A 27,882-nucleotide genomic window follows, 5' to 3' on the forward strand; every position below is an offset into this window, starting at 1 on the left:
AGGCCAAATTCAACCYCTCACACACACAGCTACAGATGAGGCTTCTCTATAAATAATAAGCAAAGTTATACAGATGCCAAACCGTGCCAGCAGCGGCACCGGCCAGAAGGGCTGGCAGGAGGCGCACCCTTCCCGGCCTGGCAGCAGGATGGCTCGGGTCGGCAAGGAGCCCTGTTGCTCCGCGCACCGCCGCCCGCAGACCCCGGGTCGGAGGCCTCCGGCCGCGGGCCGGCCGCCGGTCCGCCACACCCCGCAGAAAATCCTGCCGGCAGCTCGCTGCAGTAACAACCCGGCGCTACCGGGGAGCGAGAACTCTGCCTGCCGAGTGCGCGACCAGCACCGGCTGCCCCGGCCGCGGCCAGCGGGAACGCCCCGCTCCCGCCGCACGCACCGGGGGATGCCCAAGAGCCGCGGCACCGGGCGGCCAAAGCATCCCCCGGCCGTCGGTGCCCCCGCGGCTGCGGGCGGCGGCCCCAGCTCCGCACAAAGCGGGGTGGGGCCGGCAGGAGCTGCGGCACCCCCGGCGCGAAGCGGGCAGAGCGGGCGCTGCTCCCCGCTCCCCGGCACCGCGGCGCTCCGCAGGCCCCGAGCTGCGGCAGGTGCCTGTGCCGGCCGCGCCCGCGGGTGTCCCGGCCCCATTCCCATGATGTCCCGACCCCACTCCCGGGTGTCCCGGCCCCATTCCCATGATGTCCCGACCCCACTCCCGGGTGTCCCGGCCCCATTCCCGCATCACCGCCCGCGCTCTCGTACCTTGCCGCTGGCGGCGGGGGTCTGGACGTGCGCACGGGAGCCGCGCCGCGCCAGCCCGACCAGCCCGCCCGCGGTCCCCGCCCCGGCCCGCCCCCAGCGCCGCGCCCCGCAGCCGGGAGGTGCCGCCGGGCACCGGGGCTGCCGCTGGCCCCGCAGAGCTCCGCGGGGCCTTCTCGGGGCGGTGCCCGGCCCCTGGGCGCAACCTGCCGTGGCCGGCGAGGGTGTGCCCCAGCGCTGTGGCGGGGAGAGCCCCTCCGCAACCATGGCAAGGTGTTCAAGCGCCTCTCCGCTACCCTGAGCTTGGGAGCCAGCCCACCCCGGCCGACGTGCGCCATTCACCGTCACCATCCCCTCTGGTGGGTCCCCGAGTCTGTACCCGGAGGCACATGGTGAAGGGTGGGTGCGCCATCCTCCTACGAGATGGACCTGACGGCATCGGGACTTTGCCATCACTTGCAGAGAGGGTACCACGGGCCTTGCATTGGCTCAGCTTCTGAGGAGATGGAGCGCTGTGCCGTATCCTCAGCGCGACCACCAGGTACCGCTCATCATGAGCACTGCACACATCCCTGCAACACGTATGAATGTGCCAGCCTTAGCTGGCAGCCTCTGGCTGTCTCAGCAGTCCCTGGCAAATGGAGAGACACTAGCTTAAAGCTGTAGGGCCCTTTCTGATGGCAAGTGGCTTTAGAAAGCTTCTCACAGACTTCATACTCTGACTTTGGGGTCAGCTGGTACCTTGGCAGCTACAACTACAACTACAAACCTCCCTGGTGCCCTGAATGAGGAACTTGATAAGTAGGCAGTGATGCCCAAGATAAACGGCAGAGGAGGTTTCTCTGGCCAGGTGAGACCCTCAACTAAAACTGCTCTGGTCCTGTCTGATTAATCAGAATCTGAGACAGATAGCTCATCTACATGCTTTAGCCCCAGCACACTGTGGGTAGCAGAGGCAGCCCTGGGCTGAGCCAGCAGCTGTGACAAGACTGTGAGACTCAGTGTCCTACTCAAGTAAGATGCTGCAGATCAGTGTAAGGGACCAAACAGAAAAGCAAATGTGTCCAAACGATAGGCTGGATGCTGTTACCAATTGTACTATTTATCAAGAAACTGTATATCAACCTCAGCAGACTTAGGTATAGGCAGAGGGGATGGAGGCCACAGGAACCGTTCCAAAAAATACCTCAAACACTCTCAACTGAAGCAACTGAGGAAACAACAGGCAAGATAGCAAAGACTGAAATCAGTAGAGCAGTAAGAACAGCKGACAGTGCTAAGACAGTGAGGCAGGAACTGTGTGTGTGTCCTTCCCTGAAAGGTAATTCTATCAAGAGGAGATCACCAACCCAGTGACCACTTCCTCACTACAAACCTTAACTCTAGTAAAAGAGGACACTGCATGTGAAGTCATTAGCATGCCTGTCAGGATACCTAAGTCCTTTTGGAGAAGGAATATTACACCCTTGAAAAGRGCAGATACACTGAATTCTTCAACAGTGTTGAGCAGAATTTCAGAATCAAACAGCAGCCCCTAATTCTTTATCCTTCACTAGCAGGTGCCAGCCTGGCACATCCCAAGGGACTGGCACACTTGAGCATATACACCACCACACAGCTGTTGAGGAGCAATGTCCAGTATGGAGCACAGGAAGAAATTCCTGTGGACATGAATTGTGAACATTAATGCAGCAGGTATCCTGGGCCTGCCCTGCCTACAGGAATTGAGATGGCTTCTGGTACCCCTGTGGACCCTTGCAGTGTGTGCTCCCATATTAACCATGGAGCAGTACAAGACAGGTCAGATATTGATGCACAGATGATCTCCAGTGCTTCCTTTCACCATGCGTGCTCCAGGCCTGATTAAGCTGTAGGAGATTGCATGCAGGACTGACAGAGTGACAAAGATGTTTTTGTTTAGGATTATTGGGGGGAAAGGTTTCTTTTGCCTACAGTCCTGTCCCCTGTAGGCATCTGGCTGTGCTAGTCATGTGCAAGTGCCATTCCTGAGCTGGTTTAGGTGCTGACAAAGTGAATGGTTTTCCTCCCCAGTCCCCTTTGCAGTCTAGAACTGGGACTGGGGTATCCATGGTGATTAGTGTGAATGCTACTCTCTGTCTTCTTCCCTGGGACTTCTCAACTGGTCATCCAGCAGTAAGAGCCTGTTGAGCAACTGTGCTGCTGACAGCCTCTGTCCACAGAAGTGGCTTGTGGCAAAGAGCATGGCCACACAACACTGCTCCTGCTGTGTAAGGGGCCTCCAGCAGCAACGTTAGTGCTTTCTGTTGAGATCCAGCAGCAGAAGTTGGAGCAGCATGCTGTGTAACTCTATCATCCTACACCATTACGTGCCAAAATTGTGCCAGAGGCAGGCTGGTGTCCCACCTGAAYGTTTCTTCCTGGCCCCTGCAAAATAATGAAAAGTGGAATGCTACCTCTACCATATGAAAGAGAGCCTGACAGCAGTGCAGAACACAACCATTATTAGCCAGAAACCATGTGCACCATCTCAACCTGTGGCAAGCCGCTACAAAAGCAGAGCCAGCACCTGTTGCTGCTGGTTTGCATTGCAGGAGCTACATCAGCATGGCCACATTCATAGTGTCTGTACAGCAATGGATGAAGCACCTCAACTAGCTGGCACTGCTCCCTGGGAGCAGGATCCTGACTGGCATGGAGAATTTGCAGAAGTGGATGAGAAGAGACAGAAGGAAGCCAGTTTTTGGAAGATGCAGCAAAAAGTATCAATTGGTTTCAGTTTTGTTTTGGACTTTTCCTCCCTGCAAAATGCTACCAATAAACAATTACTTGTCTCCTAATAAAATCACTTTATAAAATAAAAAATATAGGCATTTTTTCAGCAGGGAATTATGATATTGGACTGAGTACTATTTTTTTTCTCAAATTATAAGGACAGTAGAACAGTACAACACTTTACTCTTACCAAATAAAGGGAACAATGTAGCCTCGGAGAAGAAGACAAAACAAGTCATGCAAAACGCAAGCAGGATGCCAGCTCAGCTTTGCAAGGGTGACAAAACAGAAGTTATGCAAAGCAACAATATTGCTCTTACTCAAAATGGGGGTCGAGGTACAGCCACCTGAAAAAGACACCAGAATTGAAGACAAACCCCAATGAACCATATAAAGACTTCAAATAAAGGGTGAAACTATGTTAAATAAAGTAATACACATACATCAAGTGAACAGGTATAGCCAATGAATGTGTCAGCAGCATGTATAATAAAAACTCACAGTTTTAAACATTTACCCAATGTTTGGGGCACTCTATGAGGGGAAGGAAGCTCTCAGTGGTCAGTGCACTGCAATAAAGAATGCTGCTTTTTAATGCTCAAAACTGTGTTAGACAGTTTTTATATGGCAAATTTTGGTATCACGAGAGGGCTTGAAATTTAATTCTACTTACCCTGGATACTGCTCCAAGGCTCTAAGCTTCCAAGAGCTTGACACCAGAATGTGCCAGAGGTTTTGTATCATTAAAATTAAGTTCAAAACCAGAGCAGATATAGATCCAATAGCTAGAGTCTCTAAGGCAGACTTTGCCCTTGGCAGGAAGCTGTCATTTAATAACAAGGAAAAATAAGGACTTTGTCTCAATGGTAGTGGACCATGTACCCAAAGCAAACATCTGGCTGCAGCAAAACAAGACACTGCTCATCCCAAATGTGTCATGGTTAAGGATACGTTCTCTGCAACTGACTAACCTGGTGCACTGTTTTCCCCCCTGGAGAGTTCCTGAGGTTGAGTAAAAAGCACAGAAATAATTTCATGATTTAGCATCTCAGTGCAGGCCACAGCCTCTCACTGATCTCCAGGAACAGGGTTAAATTACTCGGATGGCATATTATATCAGCTCCAGCACTGTGGCTCTGTCACGAGAAAGTGGTTTGTCTTCTTGCACTTGGCATGTCTGTAGACCAGACAAAGCTAATGTTTTGTAAAGGAGCTCTTAGCACTGGGAGACGGCTGGAGGAGTCTCAGCATTGTCTCAGGCCACAAGTGAGCTTTAAATGGGAACAGAGCAAGCCCCAGGCCTTGTGTCTGTGACAGTGGCAGGAGGTTGCCCTGTCTGCAAACTGGAAGAGAAGCTCAGCTCAGTGGTATAGCTCCTGCTACAGGTGTTGTTGCATCCCACCCATGGAAAATGCCTCGCCCCTCAGCTCTCACCTTCACCCTGGATGAGAAGCTCAAACTTAGACTAAACATTAACCCAGAAACAATCTCCCCAGTAGTGCCTCTTACCAGGGCAGCATGCCAGGATACAGGGCTTAGCCACAGCGTATAAAGGTATACATCCTGTCAGCCCAACACCACCCAGACCAAAAAGGGATGAAGAAGGAAAGCTTCACAGCCTCTTCTTGTTGGCAGCTCAGGGACTTACTGAGCCAAAAGTGGCTTTATGTGTGTTTGGCACCCCTCCATCACTTTATCCTCTCAAACGCCATAAACTTTTGGTGGCCCCAAGATCCTGCAACAAGGTGAACTACAAATTAATGGCACATCATAGGGAGGAGGGTGGGTGTGAAAATCAAAAACATCCTTTTTAGGGTTGGAACTGCCATCCCAAGGTTTATGTCTCTACCCAGAGACATAAAGCTAATCTCACAAGTAACATTATGCATACAGGAAAGCTCAGCAAAGACTGTCTCTGGGTAGAAAAACACCTGTTTTATCCACAGGCACCAGCACAGGCAGAAGGAGCTGCTGAGCTGCATAACCAGGTCAAACTGTTTCCCAGCCACAACAGTTTAGAGTGGCAGCACAAATCATTCTTCATACAGAGGTAACCTCTGCTCAAAACACCCCTGACACCAACTGATAGTCACTATAGGTTTTACAGAGCCTGAGGGATTTGGGCAAAGTTAACCTCTGGGCCCAACGAGAATCTTGTGACCTGAGTTCAGTTCTTTTCAGTACTACTGAAGTTTGTGAAGCAGAAGGAAAGTAAATGAGTGCCCATGAGGACATGCTAGCTTGGCTCCAAGGTGCAGGTCTGCACAGGTCTCTCATATATTCCTGCATCCATCACATTTTAATAMCAAATAACCACAAGTGCCTGGTTATAAATATGACTAAGGAAATAGCCCTCAGCAAACACATGCAGACCAAAACCAAGAGCTGATTAAGACACAAAATAAAATTTGTAACAACCCTGAGATGCCCTTCCCTTCTGATTTCAATCAAAAATTACTTTCAGAATTCTCTACCAGGGTTAATAACTTGGTCCTTATCTCTGCTTCGGGTACTTTATGTACCACATAACACATATTGTAGTGTTTATTATATACTGTAGACATACATCAGGCTATGATTTAGTCTAATAATACATGTTTCAAATGCCTTTTAAATAAACATAAGGAAAAGTCGGAGGAAAAATTTTTAAGCTGTTACAGCAAGCTCTACAAAATAAAATTGTAAGAAAACTGGTTTTCATGGCCTTGATTTAAAAGATGATGTCTGTAACAATAGCAAAAATCTATGTACACCCATGAACATAAGAGTATAAATAAATTAGATTAGCAATATCATCTGTGAAGCAAAACCTTCTGCTTTTTAGGSTTCCCTAACTAGATGGCATAGTTTTAAAATTAGTTCATTTTTTTCAGATATAGTGGTAAGCTTCCAGCAACATTTTCTTCTCATTCCACACTTTCAATGTGTGCAGCTCTCACTGATATTCAGGGGATCTATTCACTCTTCCCAAAATTTCATTTCCACTTCGATTACTGTGTGGTTGCCTCCACAAGTCTCTCCCATCTTAGTCTTCCGTAATTCATTGAAACTGACTGACAGTGAGGCAGACCATGTGTCTCAGGCGAATAGACACTGTTTCCACTAGAGTCTGTCATCTTGACTACAGCCCACCAGGATGAGAACACTGTGGGCTATGAATGTGTCCTTTCCCTTCCTCGGCAAGTACTGATAACTTGAAGGTCTGGGTTATCAACCACAAGGAGGCACAATCCACTTGTGTTCAAGGTCAGTCAAAAAACGTAGAGCAGAGCTCCCATTATAGCAGGGTCTGCTTCATGCTGTCARTGTCAGCACTGCAGGCATACCTGGAATAATGCACCACTCAGCAGGAAAGAGGAGCAACAGGATCTGTCATCGTGTTAAGGAAAATAAGTTGTATTTCTAAGTACTTGACTCATCCTGGGTCTGTGGAGACCTGAGCTGCACAAGCAGGGTATCTAGGGCAGGAGGTGGGCAAGTCTAGGAGGCAGGGGAAAAGGTTATCAGACCCCATTCCCAGAGACAGGTAGGGCATCTCTGTGTGCTCAACCAAGTAGTAATGTCTCCCTTGTTTCATGGGACATTAATGGTTTTTACCAAAGAATATCAAGTCATCTTTTGTGACCTTGTTCCCAGGGTTTGCAGGTTCACCAACAGCCATATGCCATGGGTAAAACACCTTCAATATTGTAAACTCCTACAGAAAAGACCTTGTTCCTCCCATAATAAATGGGAATTAGAGACAGGGATATCAACATAAAAGTCCAGCATAGAAGGAGCATATTTGTGGAGCAAAGATGGCCAGGAGTGAGGCTATCACAAGACCCAGTTATCCCCAATAAAATTCATATAACACTAGGCCCTGCACGCTGCCAGGCTGTGATTGGTTTCACACAGAGATGAGAGTTCCTCGGTTGAGCAAACTCACCAGCACAGAATGCTGCAGGGCCTCAAAGCTAAACAAAGAGGGGAGAGAGCTCCCAAAATTTCCAGTCAAGGAGGCGACACATCTTGTGCTCCCATGAACTTCCACAGGAACTAAACTGGAGAAGCAACTCTACTGTCCCACAGCCTGTTTCCTTTTCTCAACCTGAGACCCATGGGACAATGTCCTCCAGCTTTCAGGACCTCCCCAAACCTAACACTCATCTGGAGACAGTGTCTTGACTCAATAACAACATTAAACACACACTTTTCTGGCAAGCTAAACTCTGAAGGCACCACACTCTCAAAGAGCAAGTTTTTTTCCTGACCCATTCAGAAGCTCTAGGTACCTATGAGGGAATGCTCATTATTTCTGGAGATTTTACTTGTACATAAAGATCTCATTCAAACCTCCATCAGAAAATGTATAAAAGTACTGCTTCAATTCGTGTCATGGTACCACAAGTGAATTTCCTCTGCACCCTCAGCTGTAATCCTGAACTGCAAAGGGCAGGATGGGCTGAATGGGGAGAAGTGCAGAAGGGGATAGAATTCCTCTGACTCCTTCCAATTCATTATAAAGTGTGACTTGATCTCCAAATGGTTCCATAACTACAGCCTTGCTTTCTGGAGCAGATAAACTCCTGTGACCCCACTTCACATTCTGGTCCATTTCTTATTGACAGCTGCTACTGATGACCTTCTGCAAGATGGGAGGGAAGTGATGATGAACACTCTTTTTGTCAGATCTCTTCTTCCTCTTCACTAGCAACCTCCTTCGGGTCCTGAGGTCCCTGCTCTGCCCTCTCTTTTACGTAGGCTGCCTTGATCTGTTCGAGTTCACACAGCTCTGCCTCCAGCTCTTCCCTGTGCGCTGACCGACGGTTCCTCAGCAGTTTCATGGGAAAGGGGTTTAAATCATTGAACGCAATGTTCATCAGCTTCCTGCAACAGAAAGYACAGGTCTAGTCAACTTATTTACTGGCTGATAACACATGGTAACAGATACACCAAGACCATCCTGGGGTATTAAAGAGCAGGACATCAGACTTCAGCTCTCTGAGCTCAGAAGTCAGCAAGCAGCAGGGTCTTAAAGGAATTGCTTCCCACACAAACACCAACCCAAGCAGTACTTCACATACCATCCAACCCTTTCAGGCATCAGTGTGCAGCCATCATTTAAGAGACAGTGGATCAGATTCTGATGGCCTCTCAGGGAAGAATACTCCTGATATTAAGCTCTTCTGGTAACAGAAATCATCTTACACACCTGTTGCCATTAAAGGTCATGGGCTGTGCTGTGTTCCCAAACACCCCAGCTACAGCTGAGAGAAACCCAGCAACCAACAGCACAGCTTACAAGGAGGCTGGCCCAGACTTTGTGGATTGCTCTGCTGTAGTATGTCTCTGCTGCAGTCAAAAACATTTCGTGTAACACCATGAAGGGAAGTCAAAAAGAGACAAACGGATCCATGTCCCATGGACCTGTCARTGCATACACCATCTTTTACTCTTCAAGTGTATTACTCTTAATAAATGAGTCATAACTCTTGTTAAGTTGATCTAACAAGCAAGCAACTACAAATACATGATGGAAGCTTGCCTATAACTCAAAGTCCTACCTGCCATCCATGATCATTCTTGTGAAAAAACGTAGGTACTGGTAGATCTCCACACTGTCATGAATTCTTAGGATTTCCTCCTCGTTGTATTTAAAAATTGCAAGAGCATAGCGGAAAATGACCTGTAGGGTTGAAGGGTATTTGAGCAGGTAAAGTTTTAAGCAGCTGAAGGATCAGGCCATCCTGGCAGAAAAGATGTTGTCAAGCACACAGCACTGCAGTACAGGCTAGACCTAGGGTTACTCCTGCTCTCAATAGCCTGTACTAGAGCAGGCCTAAAGGACTACAGAGCTAATCGCAAGAGAATGACCATCCATTAGCTAATATGCAATCCCAGAGAAGATCAGGCTCTACAGAAGGACCCTGCAGGGATTTCATAAGGATTCTCCAGTTCTCCCTATCCACAGGGACAAAGCAGGACTCACATTTTCAGATACTGCTTATTTTATGCTCACTTTATCTGTAATACTCTCAGCTGTGTCACAGAGCCATAGCTCTGCACACACCATAGCCTRTCAGACAGCTGCTCAGTAGACAACCACCTGCTAAAAAGTACGAAGTGCACAGTATAGGGAYTAGGTCTGCCTACTTGCAGGAAGTACAAAGGAAACAGAAACTGGGAGATGTCAAGGCAGGATAGGACAACGGTTCAACCTTACATCTCTTTGATAGATGTGTATGTCCATCACCCTGTCACCATGTCACAGAGGTGACAGGAGGGAGGGCAGATGGGAAGAAGGCCTAGATCAAGAGTTGTACCTTTGTTCCCTCATACAAGAAGGCATCCCACACTCGCAGGAGGATGTCACTGATCAGGCTGTCCACAAAGGCCACCAGAAACCAGTTGAAAGTGATGAGTGAGACATCAATCCGATACTGCTCAAAATGAGCCGTGAGACGAGGCAGCTTCTCAGACAGGAAGTCTTTGAAGACTCTCTGATCTACCTAAAATTGACAAAAAAGAAAAACAATGCAGTCTTAGTCAAGAGCAGTCCTAGTGTTGGAGGAGAGGAGCAGTGCAACAAGACAAAGGCCCTTGCATGTCAGGGTCATCACTGATGCTGCTTTCTAGTGAACCACACCCTTGGAAGAGCAGAGCATCCTTTGTCTCCTTTCAAACTCACTGTGCAGTGTACCTGTATGCTGCATCCAGTGCAAGGCATGGAGCTGAAACACGGCCAAGATACAAACACAGATACATACATTCTTCTCTCTCAAAGGATTATATTTCTTCCCAATATCAAAATCAAGAGGGAAAATCTTCCTGYATTGGTCTTACTGGGATTTTCTGTGATACCATGAGCATCCAGGTGAATGACAGGCATTAAAATATGCCCACATGTGAATGATTGTACATGGCCCAACAGACTGAACACCTAGAATACTTCTGACTTTGCAGGCAGGACCTGATTTTCTCACTTAGCATCTCTTTGTGGTCTGAGTACTGTCTTTGCTTCTGGTTGCATGAGGCAAAACACAGAAAAGCTGTCAGTGAGATCCTTGATCCAGGTTTACAAAGGCTTCAACTCAGCAGAGCCATGGTTTCTGGAGGATAAATCCTAAAGAGCAGGATAATCTTTAGGTCTTCCCTATGCTGTATCATATTAATGCCCCAGCTGTGTCCGCYCACTTAGCTGTGATACAAACCAGACAGGTGATATGCTTTGTCTTTACAAYTTGCAACTTAAAGTTTTCCAGCAAACTCGATTTATCAAGCCAACACACAAAGCATTGCCTTAGATGTTCCTCTTTACACAGATCTTGGCTAGACTTTCAGAGACTAACCATGAGGTCAGAAAATCTTTCTAAAAAAGTCTCTCAGCTGACAGTGTTTTTTCATCAAATGCAGGGGAGCCCATTCAGTCTGCCGTATTTTCCCCGTCAATCTCTACTTGTTGAATGTTGAGTATTAAATCCCACAGCTAATACAACGTGCTCTGGATTGACATTTTGGTGTCTTCACAGTGATTTGACTGTTTCCCCAGTCTGTGGGTTGGCCTCTCCACCAGCACACCACTGTGTCAGTAGACATCAGTCACCAAATTCATTGGCACAATCAATTACTCTCAGCTCCTGATCCTTGAAGCTTCAGCTATTGTCAGCCCATAGATAAAATTCTGAAAGGGTTCTCTGAAAGGACCATACACAATAGATAAGGTCACAGCCAGGCTCACCAGACTGGGCACTGATAGGTRTGGGTGACACAGGCAAACAATTACAATTCCATTGAACTATATGYGAGTCTGCCTGGGAGGACATAGTATATCTCACACAAGACATGCTGAAAACCTTGATATCCAATGATTTTGAATTATGTGGTAAGTTACTCACAGTACAACATTTGATATCAAAAGGCCAGGTTTTCTGATCTGCAGAGAGTCCCACAGTAAGAACTAACACTGCATTTGATCACAAACTGAGGGAAATAGAGTGAATACAAAAATCTCAGTATTTTCATCCACATGCACATGGCACTCCAAAGATAGAGTGCAGCAGTCAACACATATCAGTTTGCTGCTTCACCTCTACTAAGCCCTCTTTAAAATAAGTAAGAGTGCAATTAATGGGCACCTTCCTTTTGGCTAGCCTGACCTTCAAGTTATTACTCASGAGTGGTATCCCGTTTCTTAGACCTGGTGACTAACTTTGCTGCTCTGTGTGTGCTGCTCCTGGATGTGTAACAACTTTGTACTCCAAGTCTCCAACACCTCTGCAATGGAAAGGATTGTAAGGTGCTATCACTATCCTGTGAGAAATCAAACATACAGCAGGTTGACTACTCGCTTTTAAATCTTTACTGTAAACCACTGTATGAGAATCCACGCAGATATGAAGGTGCCCAGCTCACCTGTGATGTTATCAGTGTGTCACTGTAGTAGTCTTCTGGCATTAGATTCTCCACAATATGGACTAGACACCAGAAAGCACTTTCCTCATCTTCCAGGACCAGGAGAGCAACAGCTGCCAATCTGTGATGGACAAGACATGGTGAGGGAATTCAATACTGCAGAGGGAGTCATCAGCACAGGAACTGAAGAATAAAAGACTTCATTTTGCATGTCTCCAGCTCCACTGGCATCCAAAATATCAAATGTAGCAGAACAGCCAGCTGTCAGAGGGAAGCGATCTGTTCTACTTCTGAAGGAACCATAGGGCTGTGATTTTCTTTCCCATATGTCAGTTTCCCATATTCCCAGTTTCCGTATTCCACACCACGGAACTGATGTGACAAAAGCCTAATGGAATGTTTTGTGATACAGTTCACCACCCCGTACTCTCTATTACAGCCACAACATCCTTTAACTCTGACTTACCCCCTTTTAGACAGACTAGAAAGATTAAGGGCTCTTTGAAGGAGCGTTTCTATCATTTTTCTGAAGACTACCCAAAGGTCACTAGGAATAAATAGCTTACACAGGCCTTCCTCATGTGAAAAGATCGAACAAGAAATTCCCTTCTTACAGCTAATGCCTAGTGCCTTTTCTACTTGGCAGCACAGTTCTAAGAAACTTAGGTTCATCTTTCCTATAGCCTTCTTTGGAAAATGAAAGATGCTTTTACATTCTCTGAATCTTCTGTTTTCCATACAGAACAACCCTAGTTTCCTCAAGTCTCTCTTGGTGTCACTTGCTGCAACTCCCTCATATGTTAACACTTTCCAACATTTCCTCCAACTGTTCTCAGCAAAAAASGGAATCACCAGCGTGTTGTGCTGAGCACATTACTTCTCAAAAAACTCAGCCCCAGCCTTGTGCCGTTATTCTGGGAYAGCTTCACTCTACATTCTATAGCTGTTCCTTCCTATTCTGTAACTACAGAGATGCCAAAGAAGTTCATCCTGCTGCTTGCTGGATCCCAGCAACAACACTGGAAAAAAAAAGGCATCAAATGCAGAATTCTGCAAGTAAATAGCTAGAGTTAGGACAGAATTGTAGAGGCAGGTCTGGGGCTGCTGGAATCATAGCCTAAAATATGTGTCTACACTTTTTCCCATGAAGAGACAGCATACCTGGCTCCTTACCTGTTCAATCCCTGGCAGTATCCAATGGCAGGATTGTGCCACGAGAATGCCAATAACACCCTCCGGAGCTTGGGGATGAGCTGGGAGGTGGGAGAGGAAAAATGCTTGTTGTTGGTCAGTGTGCGGGGCAGGTCAAGCTCGATCTGCCGGCAGGCAGGGTGCTCAGTGCTCCTGCTCTGCTCCAACAGCCGCTGGTAGTGGCCAGGAATGAGGCTGCAGTGCCGGCTGACCATCCACCTCCACACCCGCTGCCGATGCTCCACTGGAATGCCACTCCGGATCAGACTCTTCAGCTCGGCAGAGGGGTTCAGCTCTCCAATGCTGTTCCATCTGTCACGGAGGGGCTTCTCCACTATTTCCTGACTCCGCAGCTTGTTGGACTTTATCTCAAGGGCTTGGATTTTGGCCAGGAGTTTCCAGTCCTCAATTTCGTAGTCAGGTACCGTCATAAACCCATACTCATCATACTCGCTGGAGGAACACAAGGCAGTGTTAAGTTCAAATGACAGTGCTGGTACCTGTGTCAAAGACACTTACTGCTTGGGGTCACGCCAACTACAGCCTTCTCCGAGGTCCCCGCCACCCATGCCAGAGCACAGGTACTAGTGGGAATGCATCCCCCTGCCTTTTGCAGGCTGCACTTGTGGCTGTGGTGAAGAGCCTAACTAATTCTTGTTAGGCCTCAACTTAACTTTGTCATGCTGTCACTTAATATTAAATYTGGKTTTTGCTGACACCCTTGCTGGTGATTTTTTTAAAGTGATCTCAAACACTTGTTTGTAGCAGTACTCCTCCGTSACTTCTCTGGCAGCTGCATGTGACACCCTGCCTCAGAGCCTTGAAGACAAATGAGAGCCTGCAGCACTTACATGCACACACAGACTCAACTGTATCTTTGCACTGAGYTGCAGACCAATCTCATCAGACCCCRATCTCAGCAGCCCCTAAGGGATCAAGCTCACCCTTGCTCTCTCTGCTATGTCCTAGTGCAGAGACAGTTCTGTAAGAGGGGACTGGAAARGCTTTAGGGCATCAGATCAAAGAACAGAGATCCATAGTCCTTTCAGATGTCTCCCTGCAAGCAGTGTGAATCTCTTATTGATCAGAACAAACCAGGAGTATTGATAGTACAGCTTTGTGTACCACCTGTCCACAGGGTGGGATACTTTGAATATTTCATCATATTCTTGACAAAGACATCAAGCCTGGCCTAGAGGCATCTCCAAAGCTACCTGAAGAACCTGCAGGATTGGCCAAACGGATAAAATGGGAACTGCTACAGAACAGGACCACTGATTGGGCAGGAAGTTATAAAGACAAATGTAGGCTCCTGCTATGCAATGTCCTCAGATGTCTCTATCCTGCACACTTCCCTTTGCAAACAGGCTTCTACAAAGCTGTGAAAATCCCCACGCTCTCAACTGTTACCTTACGGGGTTCAAGTTAAAACCTTCTTCTGCTTCTTCCTTTACATCCCACTGGAGAGCTTCCTGGATGAGGTTCTTCACTAATTCAGCKTGAGAATTGGGCAGGCCAGGCACAGCCTCCTGCAGCTTCCTCAAGACTGTCAGGTATTTGCTCTCCATCTGACAGTTTCTTGCTTGCAGGCAGGCACACTGATGGGGAAATAAGAAGGAAAGAGCTCACTCAGTGCCAGTTCTTCTTGCATTGCCACTACTCTCTGCTGGCCTGGTCTGAACATAAAGCAGAGACTTCTGAACAACAAAGCCCCAGRAAACACATTTAGTAGTTTTCTGCAGTCAGTAGAATTGCAACCATGAATGAATCACCATGGTCTATGAACAAACACAAGCTGCAGTAGCTAGCATGCAACGAACGTTTCTTATTGAGTGGGAGACCTACTACATCATCACCTACTTTAATGACTGCATTGCATCAGTGGATGGCCACATCCCACTACAGCTGAACTAAAGAGTCAAAGAGGTAGCACTGCATCTGAGTTCTCTGCAGTCTTTTTCCCTGATCCTCAGACAAGTTCTCTACACCACATTGAGCTATATCCTGATAAAACAAACCACTCCTGGGACCGAGCTATAAGCATACCATTTTCAGGATACATGGGTAGTACCACGGAGTGGAGCAATYACATGCCCTTCAGCATCCTCAGTCCCATGACACTGATATGCATCATTTCCCATGCACAGGAAGCCCAACTGAGATCAAACAGCAGGACAGTACCTGCCACCACCAGTCCCGGGCACGCAAAGCAGAAGAAACGAGGATTATTAGAAGAAATGAGGATTATTAGCCCACTCCAAAAGTGGGAACTGGGGCCACACAGGTGACAAGACTCACCCAGTGTTTCACAGCAAGCTCAATGAAGACTCCTGTTCAGTGGAAAGCAGCAGTTGAAAACAAGAACAAAACAGAAACCACAGAGAGATTTAGGTTGCATATAAAGGGGACAGAAAGGAGCATTGTTCCTCTCATCTACCACTTTAATCAGCACTTTGCCTGACATTGAGCATGCTGGGCTCATCTTATTACTCTTTTTTTTTGGAGGTTATAGCAGTTTCAGGATGAGAGGGCAGTAAGTTACAAGGAAAGCAGGGTTTCAAAGATCTAGAAAGCTAACAGATGTAAGAATGGCAATAACATTCCAGAAGCAGCGATTTGCTCAGAATCCATGACYGTAAATCCATACCTGTGGTGCAGAATTCCCCCATACTATGACCTCAGAAATGCTCATTAGCCTCAGTCTTGTTGAATAGCATCTGGGCTAAGTTCCTCTTACACTTGTCAGAAACAGTGTGCTCCCAGGAACTGGTGCTAACAAGCTCCTGGTTTTAACRAACACTGGAAACTTACTTTTCTTGCAAACCCAAGTGGAGCAWCCCAAATGGAACAACACTTTTGTTATCAAATTTTTAAGAAAGTTACCAATTGCAGTCAGGATGGAAAATTATTATGACTAAAGGCAATTCTCTTGTGCACCTACAAACAGTGGTCCTAAGTAAGACACTTTGAGCTCTCCTGGACCACAGTGGGCTGTGACCAGCAACCTCCCTCTGAGTGGGGCCTGTCAGAGGCAGARAACTCTCAGATTTGCTGTAYTTGAAGGACCACTGCTGAACAATGAAGACAAAGGCGGGGCTGATGCCYCACTCCTGTGAGCTCAACCCTTTGCCTGCCCTTTGAGAAGATGCAAAGATATCCAACATGAGCACTTCACTGAGCTCRAGGGAGAATTTTCGCAGGTGCCTTGCACACACCCTAGGTCTGTGTGAATATGCTACAGAAAATGCATACCTGGAATCTTAGATGCTTAAATAATTTAGGTTAGTAAGTAAGTTAGGCCTATAAGTGAATTACTGTTGTGCTTGCAGTAAATTATTTAGAATCTTTTGTAAATTGGTTCAATTCAGCCAATTGTTTAAGTGCTGCTAAGTTTAAGTGCTTTTAAAATCTTTAGGCCCAAACTGTTGTTCAAGTCCAGAGCTAAGTTTTGCACAGGAGTACGCGAGACCTTGTGGCTCACAGGGAGGGTGTCCCTTACTCCCTTTATGCTAAAACATTCCCATCCTTACCATTTTCCATCCCCAGCTTCCATGTCAATGTTTGATCGATCTTACCTTTAAATTGATTGATTAATTATAGGTTTTAGTACTATTTTACCTCTATATGCTTTAACCATCTAGTAAGTAGCAGAGTGAATCTTGCCAATGAACTTYGCCATGCTTTCACTTCAATATTAAACCTGCTTCAGGTAACCTTTAYCAGTGATTCTTTAAGCAGCTTAAGACACTCATTCACAACAATACCCTAAAACCCGGGGAAGTAAAACCTAGGCAAAACTCACAGAACAAATGCCAGCACACACCACCAGCCTTGGAAAGGGTTCAGAAGCAGAAATAAGGATCAGACAAGTCTGAGAGTAACCAGGTTATGCATACTGACACAGCTAGAAATAAAAGCAAAACTAAGAAGACATAAGAACTCTGATCTAACTGCAGGACCTGAAGTGTGCTGCCACCTGGCAGTGCCATGTCRAGCAGAGAAACCACGACTAGGATGGAGTCAGGACTCTATCAGCTCCCAGGAAACTTTTCTGATTGCCTACACAATATTGCTTTTCTATTTGCATAGCTGAAATGCAGAAATCTGGGTTAAGCTTCAGCACCTTCATGACTGATTTTTTACTTCTGTTGAAGAATTGAAATGTTGGGAACAACACAAACCAGTAAAGAGGTCACACTAAAAAAAAAAAAAAGAAAGCTTACTCGATGTAGATCAAAACCTATTCCAGTGCTAGCTTTGAAAATAAGCCACAGATCACACCAAGGAAAAAACGTCATTTGGTCTTACCTTCATCAAAAGGGCTTTTTCATTCTCAGCAACCCTTGTCCAAAGTCGAGTCACCTGATGGATCTCTGAATTAAGAAACTGGTTCTGGGTTTTATATGCATCAATATCATCCTGTGATAAAGCAAAACAGTCAGACAACGAGAGTTCTTGACGGTCTTGAAATCCCTTCCATTTCAGGGACATCAGATTATGTTAAGGACAATAAAATATCTCCAAAGTTCTGGGTTCTGGGGAGGAGATAGGATTCCCCAGTACAAATATCGTCTGTGAATAAAATCAAGCCACAATATTGTCATGCATCAACAAGACACTTGAAAATGCTAAATGTATATATATACTTAAAAAACACAGAGGAATCCAGGCCATATAAAGCCAGAGAAGCACTCAAATAAGATTTAGAACATATGTGATTTGTTTGGATTTTGTTTCTTGATTGGTTTAATTTTGGTTGTTTGGTTTCGTTTTTATTTTAATTAAACAAATCTCAGCTCCACGGCTGGCAGCAAAAACTCTCTACAACAAGTGGCTCTTTCAGCAATTTCCCACCTCACACTAACCCATCATAACAGTTGGGCATATAGAGACAAAAAACAGGTTTCATCAGAAAGAACCAGGATGTATTGGGAAACTGCAAGACAGAAACATAGAGCAAGGAAATTAGGGAAGGGAGCAAGTCAGGCTGCAGCTGTAAAACAAAAGAAAAGAAAGTGGCAGGCACTTAATGATGATGGGAAGTCAAACAAAACAGGCTCTGAGCTGAAGATGAAACTGACCCAGATGCTTTTCAGCATCAGGTGAGCCCCTTTCAGCCTGCCTCTCGTTTGAGACAGATGGAGCAAACAGCAAAGTATATTCTGTGCTTAACGCAAAAAACACCTTCCCACTGAACCTGAAGGCATAAAAATGGAAACCCCCATAAAACCTGTGCCATCTTACACACCTTCAGATGCTCAATCTCCTCCTGCTGCTTATACAATGTCTCTACAGTGATAGTGTTGGCTTCTTGCAGGGGGTCAGAGAGCTCTCGAGCCATCTGCTCTGYCAAGGCCATGATGACTTCCTGTTTGGCATGATTCTTCTCCATCAGAAGCTGCACATGTTCCTTGAGCTCCTGGATGTGGCTGTCTCTTAAAGTCAGTATCTGCTCCAGTTCCTTCTTTTCTTGTTCAAGAGCTTCCAGCCGACTTGTCAGATCTGCAATTTGTCTCACTTTGTGGCGCACCAGCTCCAGCCTGTCTTTATCTTCTGCTGCAGTGAGATACTTGCTAGATACTCGCTTCTCCTGCTGGGCTGCCTCCAGAGCTTTGTGGAGAAGTTTAACCAGCTCCTGGAAAGAGGATGCAAAGCCATCACATAACTGTGCTGTCCAGGGCAATGACAGTAGGGACAGCAACAGACCCAACAGTGAAACATATTGAAGTTGACTCTTTTTGGAAAGAAAACAATGCAGAAATCTTGAAACCATAGTGACATCACACTGACACATTCTGCTCTCAGAGCTGGGCCTGAAAGCTATCTGCAGCAGGTGGCAGATGACTTGATGTGGATTACTAGCAGAAAAACAGCTGCCCACGCTATCTGAATTCTGGCTTTCCCACAATCATTCCTGGGAGGCCCAGCAGAGAACCTGGAGATCTGATCAGCAGTGTGGTAAAATGGGAGGGAGAGAAATAATTCAGCCTGCAACTACCTGTGCTACCAGAAGAAAACTGTGATATCCATTTTAAYCTTCCCTCTGCTAGAGTCCTTACTCACTCTATCCTGCATGAAGGCRTGGAATCCTGCTCCAGCAACACATTGCTGATTCAGGCTTTGCCATCTCAGACACTAAGAAAGCAAATCAAGGATGCAACCGACTGGCCAACATGGGACCTGGCTCTCCTGCCTCTGCTGCTGGARGAGTTACCAGCATCATTAGCAGAGAACCTGGCATTGCTCCATGCTTTGAAGAACAGTATCATTCATGAGAGACTGTCCTTGCAGTGACCGATGCCCTRACTTCTACAGTCAAATCACACTTTAATGGTGTTCAAAAAGAATGACCTGCTGTTAACAGCATGACTCCACYTTGCAGTCTTGCCAGTGTCATGGCACCTGTTCAGGACTTTATTTTGTGTGCAATAGAGATGCACAAGCAAGACAACAGCACACACACTTGGATTTGTTTTATTTCCTTCTTACAGCTAGCTGCACTTCCTACCAAYGGCTGAAGGTCTTCCTTTTTGCTGGGCATACTCAGGCACATTCAAGGTGGTACCATTAGGAACTTCAAGGAGTCTCCAGTTAGTGCCTGCTGASCACCTGTCAGTGCTTCTACACACCAATGTGTAAGGGAGTCCCTATTATGAGCCTCAGAAAATGCCGTCTCTTCACCACACTCACCTTCTGTGACTTGACTTCCTCTGTGAGAGTCAGAATCTGTTGCTGTAGGACRCTCACTTTATCCACTGAGTTCTTCTCCCTGCACAATTCTTCAGGTGAGCCTGGTAAGCCACTGTTCATCCACCTGGCTTTCCTAATCCAATTCAGCCTGGGCTCCGTCCTCCCATCATCCAGGGTCCCCTCCTTAACTAAGGGGAGATAGATTTAATTAGCACAGAATTGCTTTGCTACTGCAGACTCCCAAGTCTTTCTAAGGGGGGCTCACAACAGTTCCGCAGAGAAAGCTGAAATGCATACAGGACAAGGAAAGTTGACCTGCTGGGGCCCACAGCATTAAATCAAAACAGTAGGGATCAGACGCGATATGCCCAGAATAGCCAAAATTATGATGTTTCATGGTATCTCTTTACCAGCTTGCACCCCRCACATCTATCCTGCTCACAGCAAATGTAAGTTACCACCGTGGAAAGGTATGCATGGAGTGGCRCTGATACACTTAGCCTGTCACTGCAGCAATTACAATTTTACCTCAAAGAAGTATGTCTGGCACCATGATTTGGCATTTCTTTGCCTCTGCACAAGGTTCCAGAGGTACATACAGCTCAGTAACAATCACCTGCACACCCTGTCTCAACCTGTGCCTCTTGCTCCTCATTCAGGTTCTCAGGATGATCGTGGAATTCATTGAAGCTAAAAACATTCCCACTGTTCCTCCAGAGCTGCTTGTAGACAGTGTTTCTGGAACAAGAGATCAAGACAGCCTAGTGAACAGAAGTCAYGATCACTGCAGCCAGCCAGTGCACATCCAAACTACTCACTGCCTTACCTCCCCTTACTTCCCACCCCTCCTCTCAGAACCTATTTCCTTCATGTGCTGAGAAAATGAACTCTTCATAGCATTGGTGGATTTGAAGAAAACAAGGTTGTTTGTATTGGAAATCAATACCAGTGCAGCAATGTAAAATCAGACGATCTTTCCCCATGTGCTTGAGTCCTACACATAAACACATCAGACCAAACAGGGGGATCAAAGGTAACAGCAGACTAGCCACATCCCTCCCCCCTTTCTCACCTTCCCTCTCCTCCTCCTTCCCTCTCTCCCTCTTTCCCTTCCTCCCTTCCAACCCTATCCTTAGCTCACTGCAGAAATCCCCAGGTGCCAAGAAAAGCTGCCAAGAGAAGCTGTTACCTACAACACAGCCAAAACTTGGACAATATTCACATTTGAAGCAGCCACATGTCCTGTGCTCTGAAACATTTAATAAACAACCTTTCCACTACAGTCAATAAATTAAAATGTAGTAAAGASATTCAGAAAAAAAACTGCAGTCAGACCAGAGTTTGTTACAGCTGTTGCTATCAGAAATTACCAGAAGCACTAAGAGATGACTTTACAGAATCACAAGGAACTACAAATGTACAAGTATTTTCTGTAAAACCTATACCAGAAAGCATGCATACAGATCTTTTTCCCTTCTCCTGCTGTGGTGTCCATCACCTAAAACAAAAAAAGCCCCTTGTTTTGAGGTRTATAAAAGATTCAGTGTCTGCTGCTTTCCCAACTGTAAATGAAGCTGCCATTTAGGTAGTAATCTCCTTCTGTCTTGCCACTGTAAGGCTCCAGGGCAGAGGAGTAGACATTGCTGACCTTGGAGAACACACCAGTGTGTAAAATCAGATCTTCAATCCCAGTAGTTTGCAGTTAGMACTCATCCTATATAATTTTCCTACTCTTCTCTACCTCATGCTGCACTGTTTTTCCCTGAGACTGCTGCAGCTCAGGGATCCAGATGTGCTACACTCAAGACCCAGCCTGACAGTGACAGAGTCTCGAGAAATGTTTACTGAACAAGGGGAGCAATAGAGCTTGAAGCTGAAAAGAGACAATTGTTACTCGAGYTCACAAAAGCAAGGCATGGGAGGAGGGGCCAAAGATATGTTTGTGTTAWTTTTAATTAAAGTGAGTAGGACAGAATGCATAGTCTGCAAAATAGTACAGATGATTTTGATACTCTCTGGTCTCATGGGGAATCTTTCTTCTTATAAGGATCAGATTGTAGCTGCAGCAGTGGTGGTAAAAAACCATAGGCAATTTCCACACTAACAGGTGTCTGGCGACCTACCACACCTATAGCCACTTACATATTTTTGGTTATAAATAAATAGGAAACACCTGAGATATTGATGGCGCATCAAGGCTTGTAACTTTTGACTGATGGGGCTACCTATTGCAACAGCAGATAGAAGGAGGCAGCAGTGGGAATTTTAACAGCCTTGAAACTCAGCAAGCAGTAGCAAGCTGTGCAGTCAGGCCACATTACAGGCTCAASAGCCCTTTCCTTGGAGTTCCTGCTGTAGAGAATGCACTATGCTCAAGGTACTCTGAAACCACTGGAAAGTGCTAATGGGATTCTATCACTACCTACTGAGTATGGCTGAACCTGACCAGGTGCCCTTCCAAGACTGCTGTGCAGATGCATCACACTAGTCCTACAAAGCATTGCCTACACTGGACAGAGTTTAACCAAGTCCTAGGTCTGCTACCAGGATCTTTGGTAAGAGAGACAGATGATGTGAAATGCATCAGAAAAGGGGGATGYGAAAGACCCACTGGCAGGAAGTTTACTTTGGCCTGGACTAGCCTCCRAAAAGGTGCTTCGCAGTTCTTCCACCCAGGCAAGAGTCCCATTTCACGTAATACATGTCAGGCAAGGAAGGCAAACAGTGGCAGGCCAGCACGACAGTTACACTGCAGTTCTCTTCATGCACTTACTGTATCTCTGTCCAAGGGTGCTTAAGGGAGATGTTCTGCAAAGCAGTAGATGTCTGGGGTGCAGGCAAAGATGCTGCTTTTAAACCCACTGCTTCTGTTGGTGTTTTCACCAAAGGTAGAAAGTCTTCATTGTCAACTACATCTATGTAAAAACAAAACACGAAACAAAAGCAAATGAGCAAAACAGAATTCCGTTGGATTTCKGGTCCTTCATGTAACCTGACAGCCACAAGTTTACTACAGGTATACATTCAGTGTTCAAGTGGTCAGGTGGAAAAAGGACAGCAGAGCAGGCCTCCTTAGTTWTAGGTCAAATTACAGAAGTTTCCATGCACAAACATAATTATCTATTCAAGCACAATCAAGTGATTTCAACAATATATATGAGAATGACTAACCTCAAATAATCAAACTTTAAGTGCCTATAGATACTAAGGAGAAAAATTCTCCTGTTCTCTTCTCACATCCCAAACCACATATGATAGTTTTAATGTGTTGAAAACACTCCACAAGCACAGCTTGTCACTGAATTTTTCCTCCTGTAGCAAGATGCCACCCAGAAGATTTTAGAGCAGACACTTACTAGGGAGGATATTATTTGTTTCAAAAAAATGTCGATCTAGTCATAACTAAACAGGTGGATATCCTGGTTGTATCCTTCCCTGATCCACTGACCTGTCTACTACCACATTCAGAAATGGACATCAATCATCCCACTGCTGGAAAAAAAAACCTTGCTTGCTCTAAATTTCATAGGCCTTGCAAGAGGTAAGGGATGTATCAAATATGCACTCTTGACATGTGTGAGGAAAATCAAGATGAAATTCATGATCAAAAGATACCTGAACATCTCCAAACATATGCTGTAGATTAGGAGGCAGCTTATTCACTTTCATACATAGGGCAGAAGTTTCAAACACTGGCCAAGCACTAATAGTTGGCACCTGCATTTAAAAACCTGGCCAAAACTTCTACCCACTTCCAGATGAGGGACACCATTCATTACCAGGGGGCTGAARGCAAAAGAAAGGCTGACATATACAACACCTACTTGTTCTTCCAGCCAGAGGTTCATTCACAAGCTGGGAGCTGCCCACAGGAAATCTGCTCTGGGTGTTGCAAAATTCCCAACGTCTCATTTGCAGTTGCTGCAGCCAGTACATCATTGCCTGTTTGCTGATTGCCTAACATAACACAAAACAGGAAAGGGAAGGGGAAAATCTCATCAAGACATATCCTGAGGAGATGACCACCACTCAGCTGCACAAGTGAGCAGAAAAAAGTCAGCTGTATCAAGACTATGCTGTATCTGTATCCTCTGCTCCTAACACTGATTTGGGAGGACAGAGTAAATATTTAGTATGGCCTTAAGTGGCAGAATCTCAGTGGACAAGTGACCTCATTTTAAATGTGTTTTGGTTTATTTTGGTTCAAGACTAAACAGAAATGTCACAATTATTTGAGACAGGAATTATGCCCAGAGCTTTTTAACAATGACTTACACAGAAATAGAAGTCTAAAAAAGAATGCTCCTGGAGYAACCATTTTAGACAAAGGAATTTCATTTCTGTTCAGTAAATTACATGTRGACTCTACTTTAATTTGGCACACAGTTCAGCTTTTAATCCTACTCTGTTACACAACAGCCATCTCACAGGAAAGGMGTCCCATGCTTGCCAAAACAATGCAAGTAATTTAGGTCTAAGTGGTAGCAATCCAAGCTGGGAAGACTTAAGTGAAACTCAAGCTAAGAGATACCTTAGTAGAGATGTGTCTGCTCTGATTGGACATGTTTTCATTACCTTCAAAATAAAAGCCCGGCTTGGTGTTCTGATCTCAAAAACTCCTTCCCCATTTTCCATTTTGCAGTCAAAGCTGGCACTGGAGAGATCAATAGACCCCAAAGGATTAATGTCTTGGGCAGTTCTGTAGTATAATAARCGACATTTGTTTTCATCATAAAAGAACCAGCGAGACTTCCAGGTCTTGATTGGCCCTTTGATGCCCAGCTTATTTAAATAGCCACAGAGTTTTTTTCTGGATATTTCTGTGCTGGGTTTTGGTGGTACATTTTCCAGTTCCCCAGGAGAGGGAAGCATGTCTTTCTCTGTTGCTGAGGCTCCATTGCTACTGTTAGTGTCTGGATTTGACTCCACTAAATTGCCTGAAGCAGCAAGGGTACATGATTCACTTTCTGGTCCTTTCTTCATCTCTTTAAGGAAATGGATTGAAACAGGAAACTCTCTAGGTAAATAAGCCGATCCCAATTATATCATYGCTGTTACAGAACCTGCAGCCAATGAAAAAGAAAGGAACAAGATCAGGTCTGGCATATAACAAAAAACACTACCTAGCCTTCAAACTAGCCAACCAAGGTCTCCAACTCYACTTTTGGTCATTGCTCCCTGCCCTCCTCTGCTCAGATGACCTCTATATACCTGTTTTCTCCCTTTTTCATTCCTAAATTAGCCTRGACTAGCAGCCAAGAAACAGTACCATGATCTCTTGTGTGAAAAATAAGTACAGCCTGTTGGCATACTAAATCTATAGCAATAACCAAGCATTCTGTACATAATATTAAGGAAAAGGTGCAGAAAACATGGCAAGATAACAAGCTCTGCGGGTAGGCACATAGTCAAGTCGAGGGATTGCAAATGTGTCCTGGCATTTGCACTGAATGTTCAATTAATACTTTAAACCACAGCATCTGGAGAAAAATCCAGCCTTATGCAGCACCCTTGTGAATAACTTGTGTCAGCTGACTATTGCTGTTAAAATGCCTGCATGCTATGTGTTAGTCTTTTATCCAGTAGGGTGGATTCATATGATGGATTATGCACCAGAGAAATTCTGTGGTCCTTGCAAAAGAGATTTGATTTCTTCAGGGACCAAACTAAACACCTGGCTCCCAAAGGAAAGGCTCCCAAAAGGAAAAAAATAAAAATCAGGCTGAAAGAGATCAGTGTAAATCTTGAGTTCAACTTCTCTCAGAGATTTAAAAGTTGTAGCCAGCTACACAGGTCCACATTCAGATAAAATTTTATCATGCACAAGGATGGCAATTTTGGTATGTTTCTGAACGCTTTTTCAAGTGCTTAACCATATGACAGGTGTGATTTTTTGCTCAAAGTTGCAGATACCACAGCTCCTRTATAAAGAAAGCTAACAACACTCCAGAAAGTATCCATAAACAACTTCTCGCATTTTTGAAACTTCAGTTTCAGACACTAACATAGCTGAAGAAACTATGTAAGCAAATAAATCACTGCACTGTTAAGTTAGCGGGAATCCAACTGCAAATACAAAACTATTGAACACAATTTCCAGCTGTATGATAACATGTCAGTGGAAACAACACAATGGAACATAACGAGATGTTGCCCAAGCTCATCTTGTTCCTCTGCTCTCAGGAACAACTTATCCTTATGACAGAAAGAATGTTTATCTACCCTAGCGCTGGMTAAGCTCTATCGTGTACATTGCTGCCCTCTCCTGTTTCCACATTAGCTTTACAGACAACTATCGATAATGTTCACTTTATGCAAAGCCGCTTAAATTCTTCTCGTTCACCCCCACGACACTGTGGATCCAGGTGCTGAATACATTCAYAAATGTCAACGACAAGCATCCCTTTGAGCAGGTGTTGCCTCAACTAAACTTCTGAAACACCCAAAAAACTTCATTGCCAAGCTAATTTTCCCTCGCACAAAGGAAATACCGTCAGGAGGAAGAAACATTCTCAACTTTCCCAAACATACACTGGGGCTTTTATGTCAGTACTACTGTAAGTATCTTTTGCACAGTCTGAAGACTCCATCCTACTTCTACCTCTTGCCACCATGATGGTTYATTGGTTCATACCATGAACACGAYCAAGTAAGTATTGCAGGAAATTTAATTTAGGTTATTTAGTAAGCATTAGGTTCAAGAACTAAGTTATAAGGAATCATGTCAGGTCTGCATTGCAAAGACCTCTAGTAAGACCTCACCTCCTTAAGGGGAGTAGAGAGAAGCTCCTGGAAGTCACCGTCTCCTGGCACAGAGCCACTGCTGCAAGCACCACCGAGCAGGTAACGACAGCCTCTAACAAATCCAACAGCAACACATAACCAGCGTCTGCCTCAGGTTTTCTTCCGTCCAGTCGCTGCCGGGAAGCTGTCTGAAAGACAGATTTAGCCGCAAGCTACCCTGACACTGACTCACCAATGAAAACAGATCAGGGTGGACCCTTCATAAACTTTTCCGGAGCTATGGGGCCAGCAGCACAAGGCAGCCCCCACCGCCCCACCCCGTGCCTCCCACAGCGCCGCGGAAGCGCCTCCCAGCCCAGCTGCACCGCGCCCGGCACCAGCGACGGCGGCCGGAGCCTGGCACGGGGCTGGCCTGAGCCTGGCACCGCCTGTAGCAGCGCCCGGCTGGGGCGGGGGGGGCATCCGAACCGCTGGCCCGTCAGGGATTTGGGGTGGGGAGGGCGAGTGGAGGTGCGGGAAGCCGCAGTTCCCGCCGGGAATACCTGCCGTGGCCGCCGCCCCGCGCTTCCTGCCAGGCCAGTGTGCGGCGATGCCGGCGGGGCGGAGCCCGGGCAGCCCTGGGACAGCGGCGGGGACGGGACGGGGTGGCCGAGCGAGAGGAAGCGGCGTGGGGGATGCCAGCTGCAGCCGCGGGAAAAATAACAATAATAATAATAATGATAAAGGGCATTTCAGACGAGGGTCGGGAAGAAAGCGATTCATCAGGGTGATGCGACCCATGGACAGCAAGCAAGCGGAGTGGGAGAGCTTGTGGGCTAGAGTGGACCAGCAAGTTCCATCTGTTAGGAGGGGACTTTTCTCCAGAGCTGCAAAATCACCGGGTGGCGAATGCAGATGTCCTGGTGGCGAATTCAGATGTCCTGAGAGAGTCACGGCTGTGCAGTCACCTGGGGCAGCTCAGCTCAGTCAAGCACATTTCACAGGATAAGAACAGTGGTAACTTGGTGACACGGGACACTGGAGGTTGACAGGGCCAAAGGGAAAAGCCTCTAGAAAAGATACTGCAAAGAATAGGGATGTCAGACCACCTTAATGAAGCAGTACAGGTTCTGGGGGCACAGGGCACACAGCACAGCCTGGTTCATGTTGCTCTCTGACAGCTGTCTTTCTTCCAGGCCCTGCTAGCCTTGGCAGGTGTTGTACGGGCCTGGGAAGGCACTTCTTATGCCTTTATCTCAAGAATAAGAGTCTGGATGGCTCCTATTTTTCTGGTGTGCTGAGCCTTTACCAGTGGTCTCAAAAAAGCCCTGCCTGAGTTTAGTCAATTTTACTGAGTTTCATCACTGACTTTAGCCAAAT

General features: G+C 46.0%; 2 protein-coding genes across 5 annotated transcripts in view; both read right to left on the minus strand.

The window, feature by feature from the left end:
• The window catches only part of CORO2A (coronin 2A), a 55,335-nt gene extending 51,092 nt beyond the window's left edge, over positions 1–4,243 (minus strand). The window contains exon 1 of one of the 3 annotated variants that reach the window (XM_057373039.1): positions 4,178–4,243. The gene's annotated coding sequence lies outside the window, so the exon portion shown is untranslated. Of the gene's footprint in view, positions 1–753; positions 821–3,694; positions 3,792–4,177 lie in introns of those variants that run through there. The other 2 variants (XM_057373037.1, XM_057373038.1) reach the window with 2 other exon arrangements.
• Positions 4,244–5,755: 1,512 nt separating this feature from the next.
• TBC1D2 (TBC1 domain family member 2) lies at positions 5,756–27,123 on the minus strand. Of its 2 annotated transcripts, none has more exons than XM_057373035.1 (15): positions 27,066–27,123; positions 26,542–26,707; positions 24,355–24,842; positions 23,604–23,736; positions 22,553–22,694; positions 20,396–20,517; positions 19,780–19,967; positions 18,338–18,724; positions 17,398–17,508; positions 14,500–14,687; positions 13,072–13,542; positions 11,899–12,019; positions 9,810–9,995; positions 9,051–9,172; positions 5,756–8,373 (listed from the first exon to the last, which is right to left on the minus strand). In XM_057373035.1, exons 3-15 carry the CDS (start codon positions 24,760–24,762, stop codon positions 8,172–8,174), a joined length of 2,781 nt encoding a protein of 926 aa, XP_057229018.1. In that variant the 5' UTR covers positions 24,763–24,842; positions 26,542–26,707; positions 27,066–27,123; the 3' UTR covers positions 5,756–8,171. The 2 variants fall into 2 exon arrangements, with proteins under 2 accessions (XP_057229018.1, XP_057229019.1); XM_057373036.1 differs by having other exon boundaries at positions 26,542–26,711; positions 27,066–27,113.
• Between the last annotated feature and the right edge of the window lie 759 nt (positions 27,124–27,882).

The sequence above is a fragment of the Malurus melanocephalus genome, unplaced genomic scaffold (assembly GCF_030028575.1).
Source record: "Malurus melanocephalus ecotype Western Australia unplaced genomic scaffold, MMel_1.1 scaffold_184, whole genome shotgun sequence".
In the NCBI taxonomy this organism is placed as follows: domain Eukaryota; kingdom Metazoa; phylum Chordata; class Aves; order Passeriformes; family Maluridae; genus Malurus; species Malurus melanocephalus.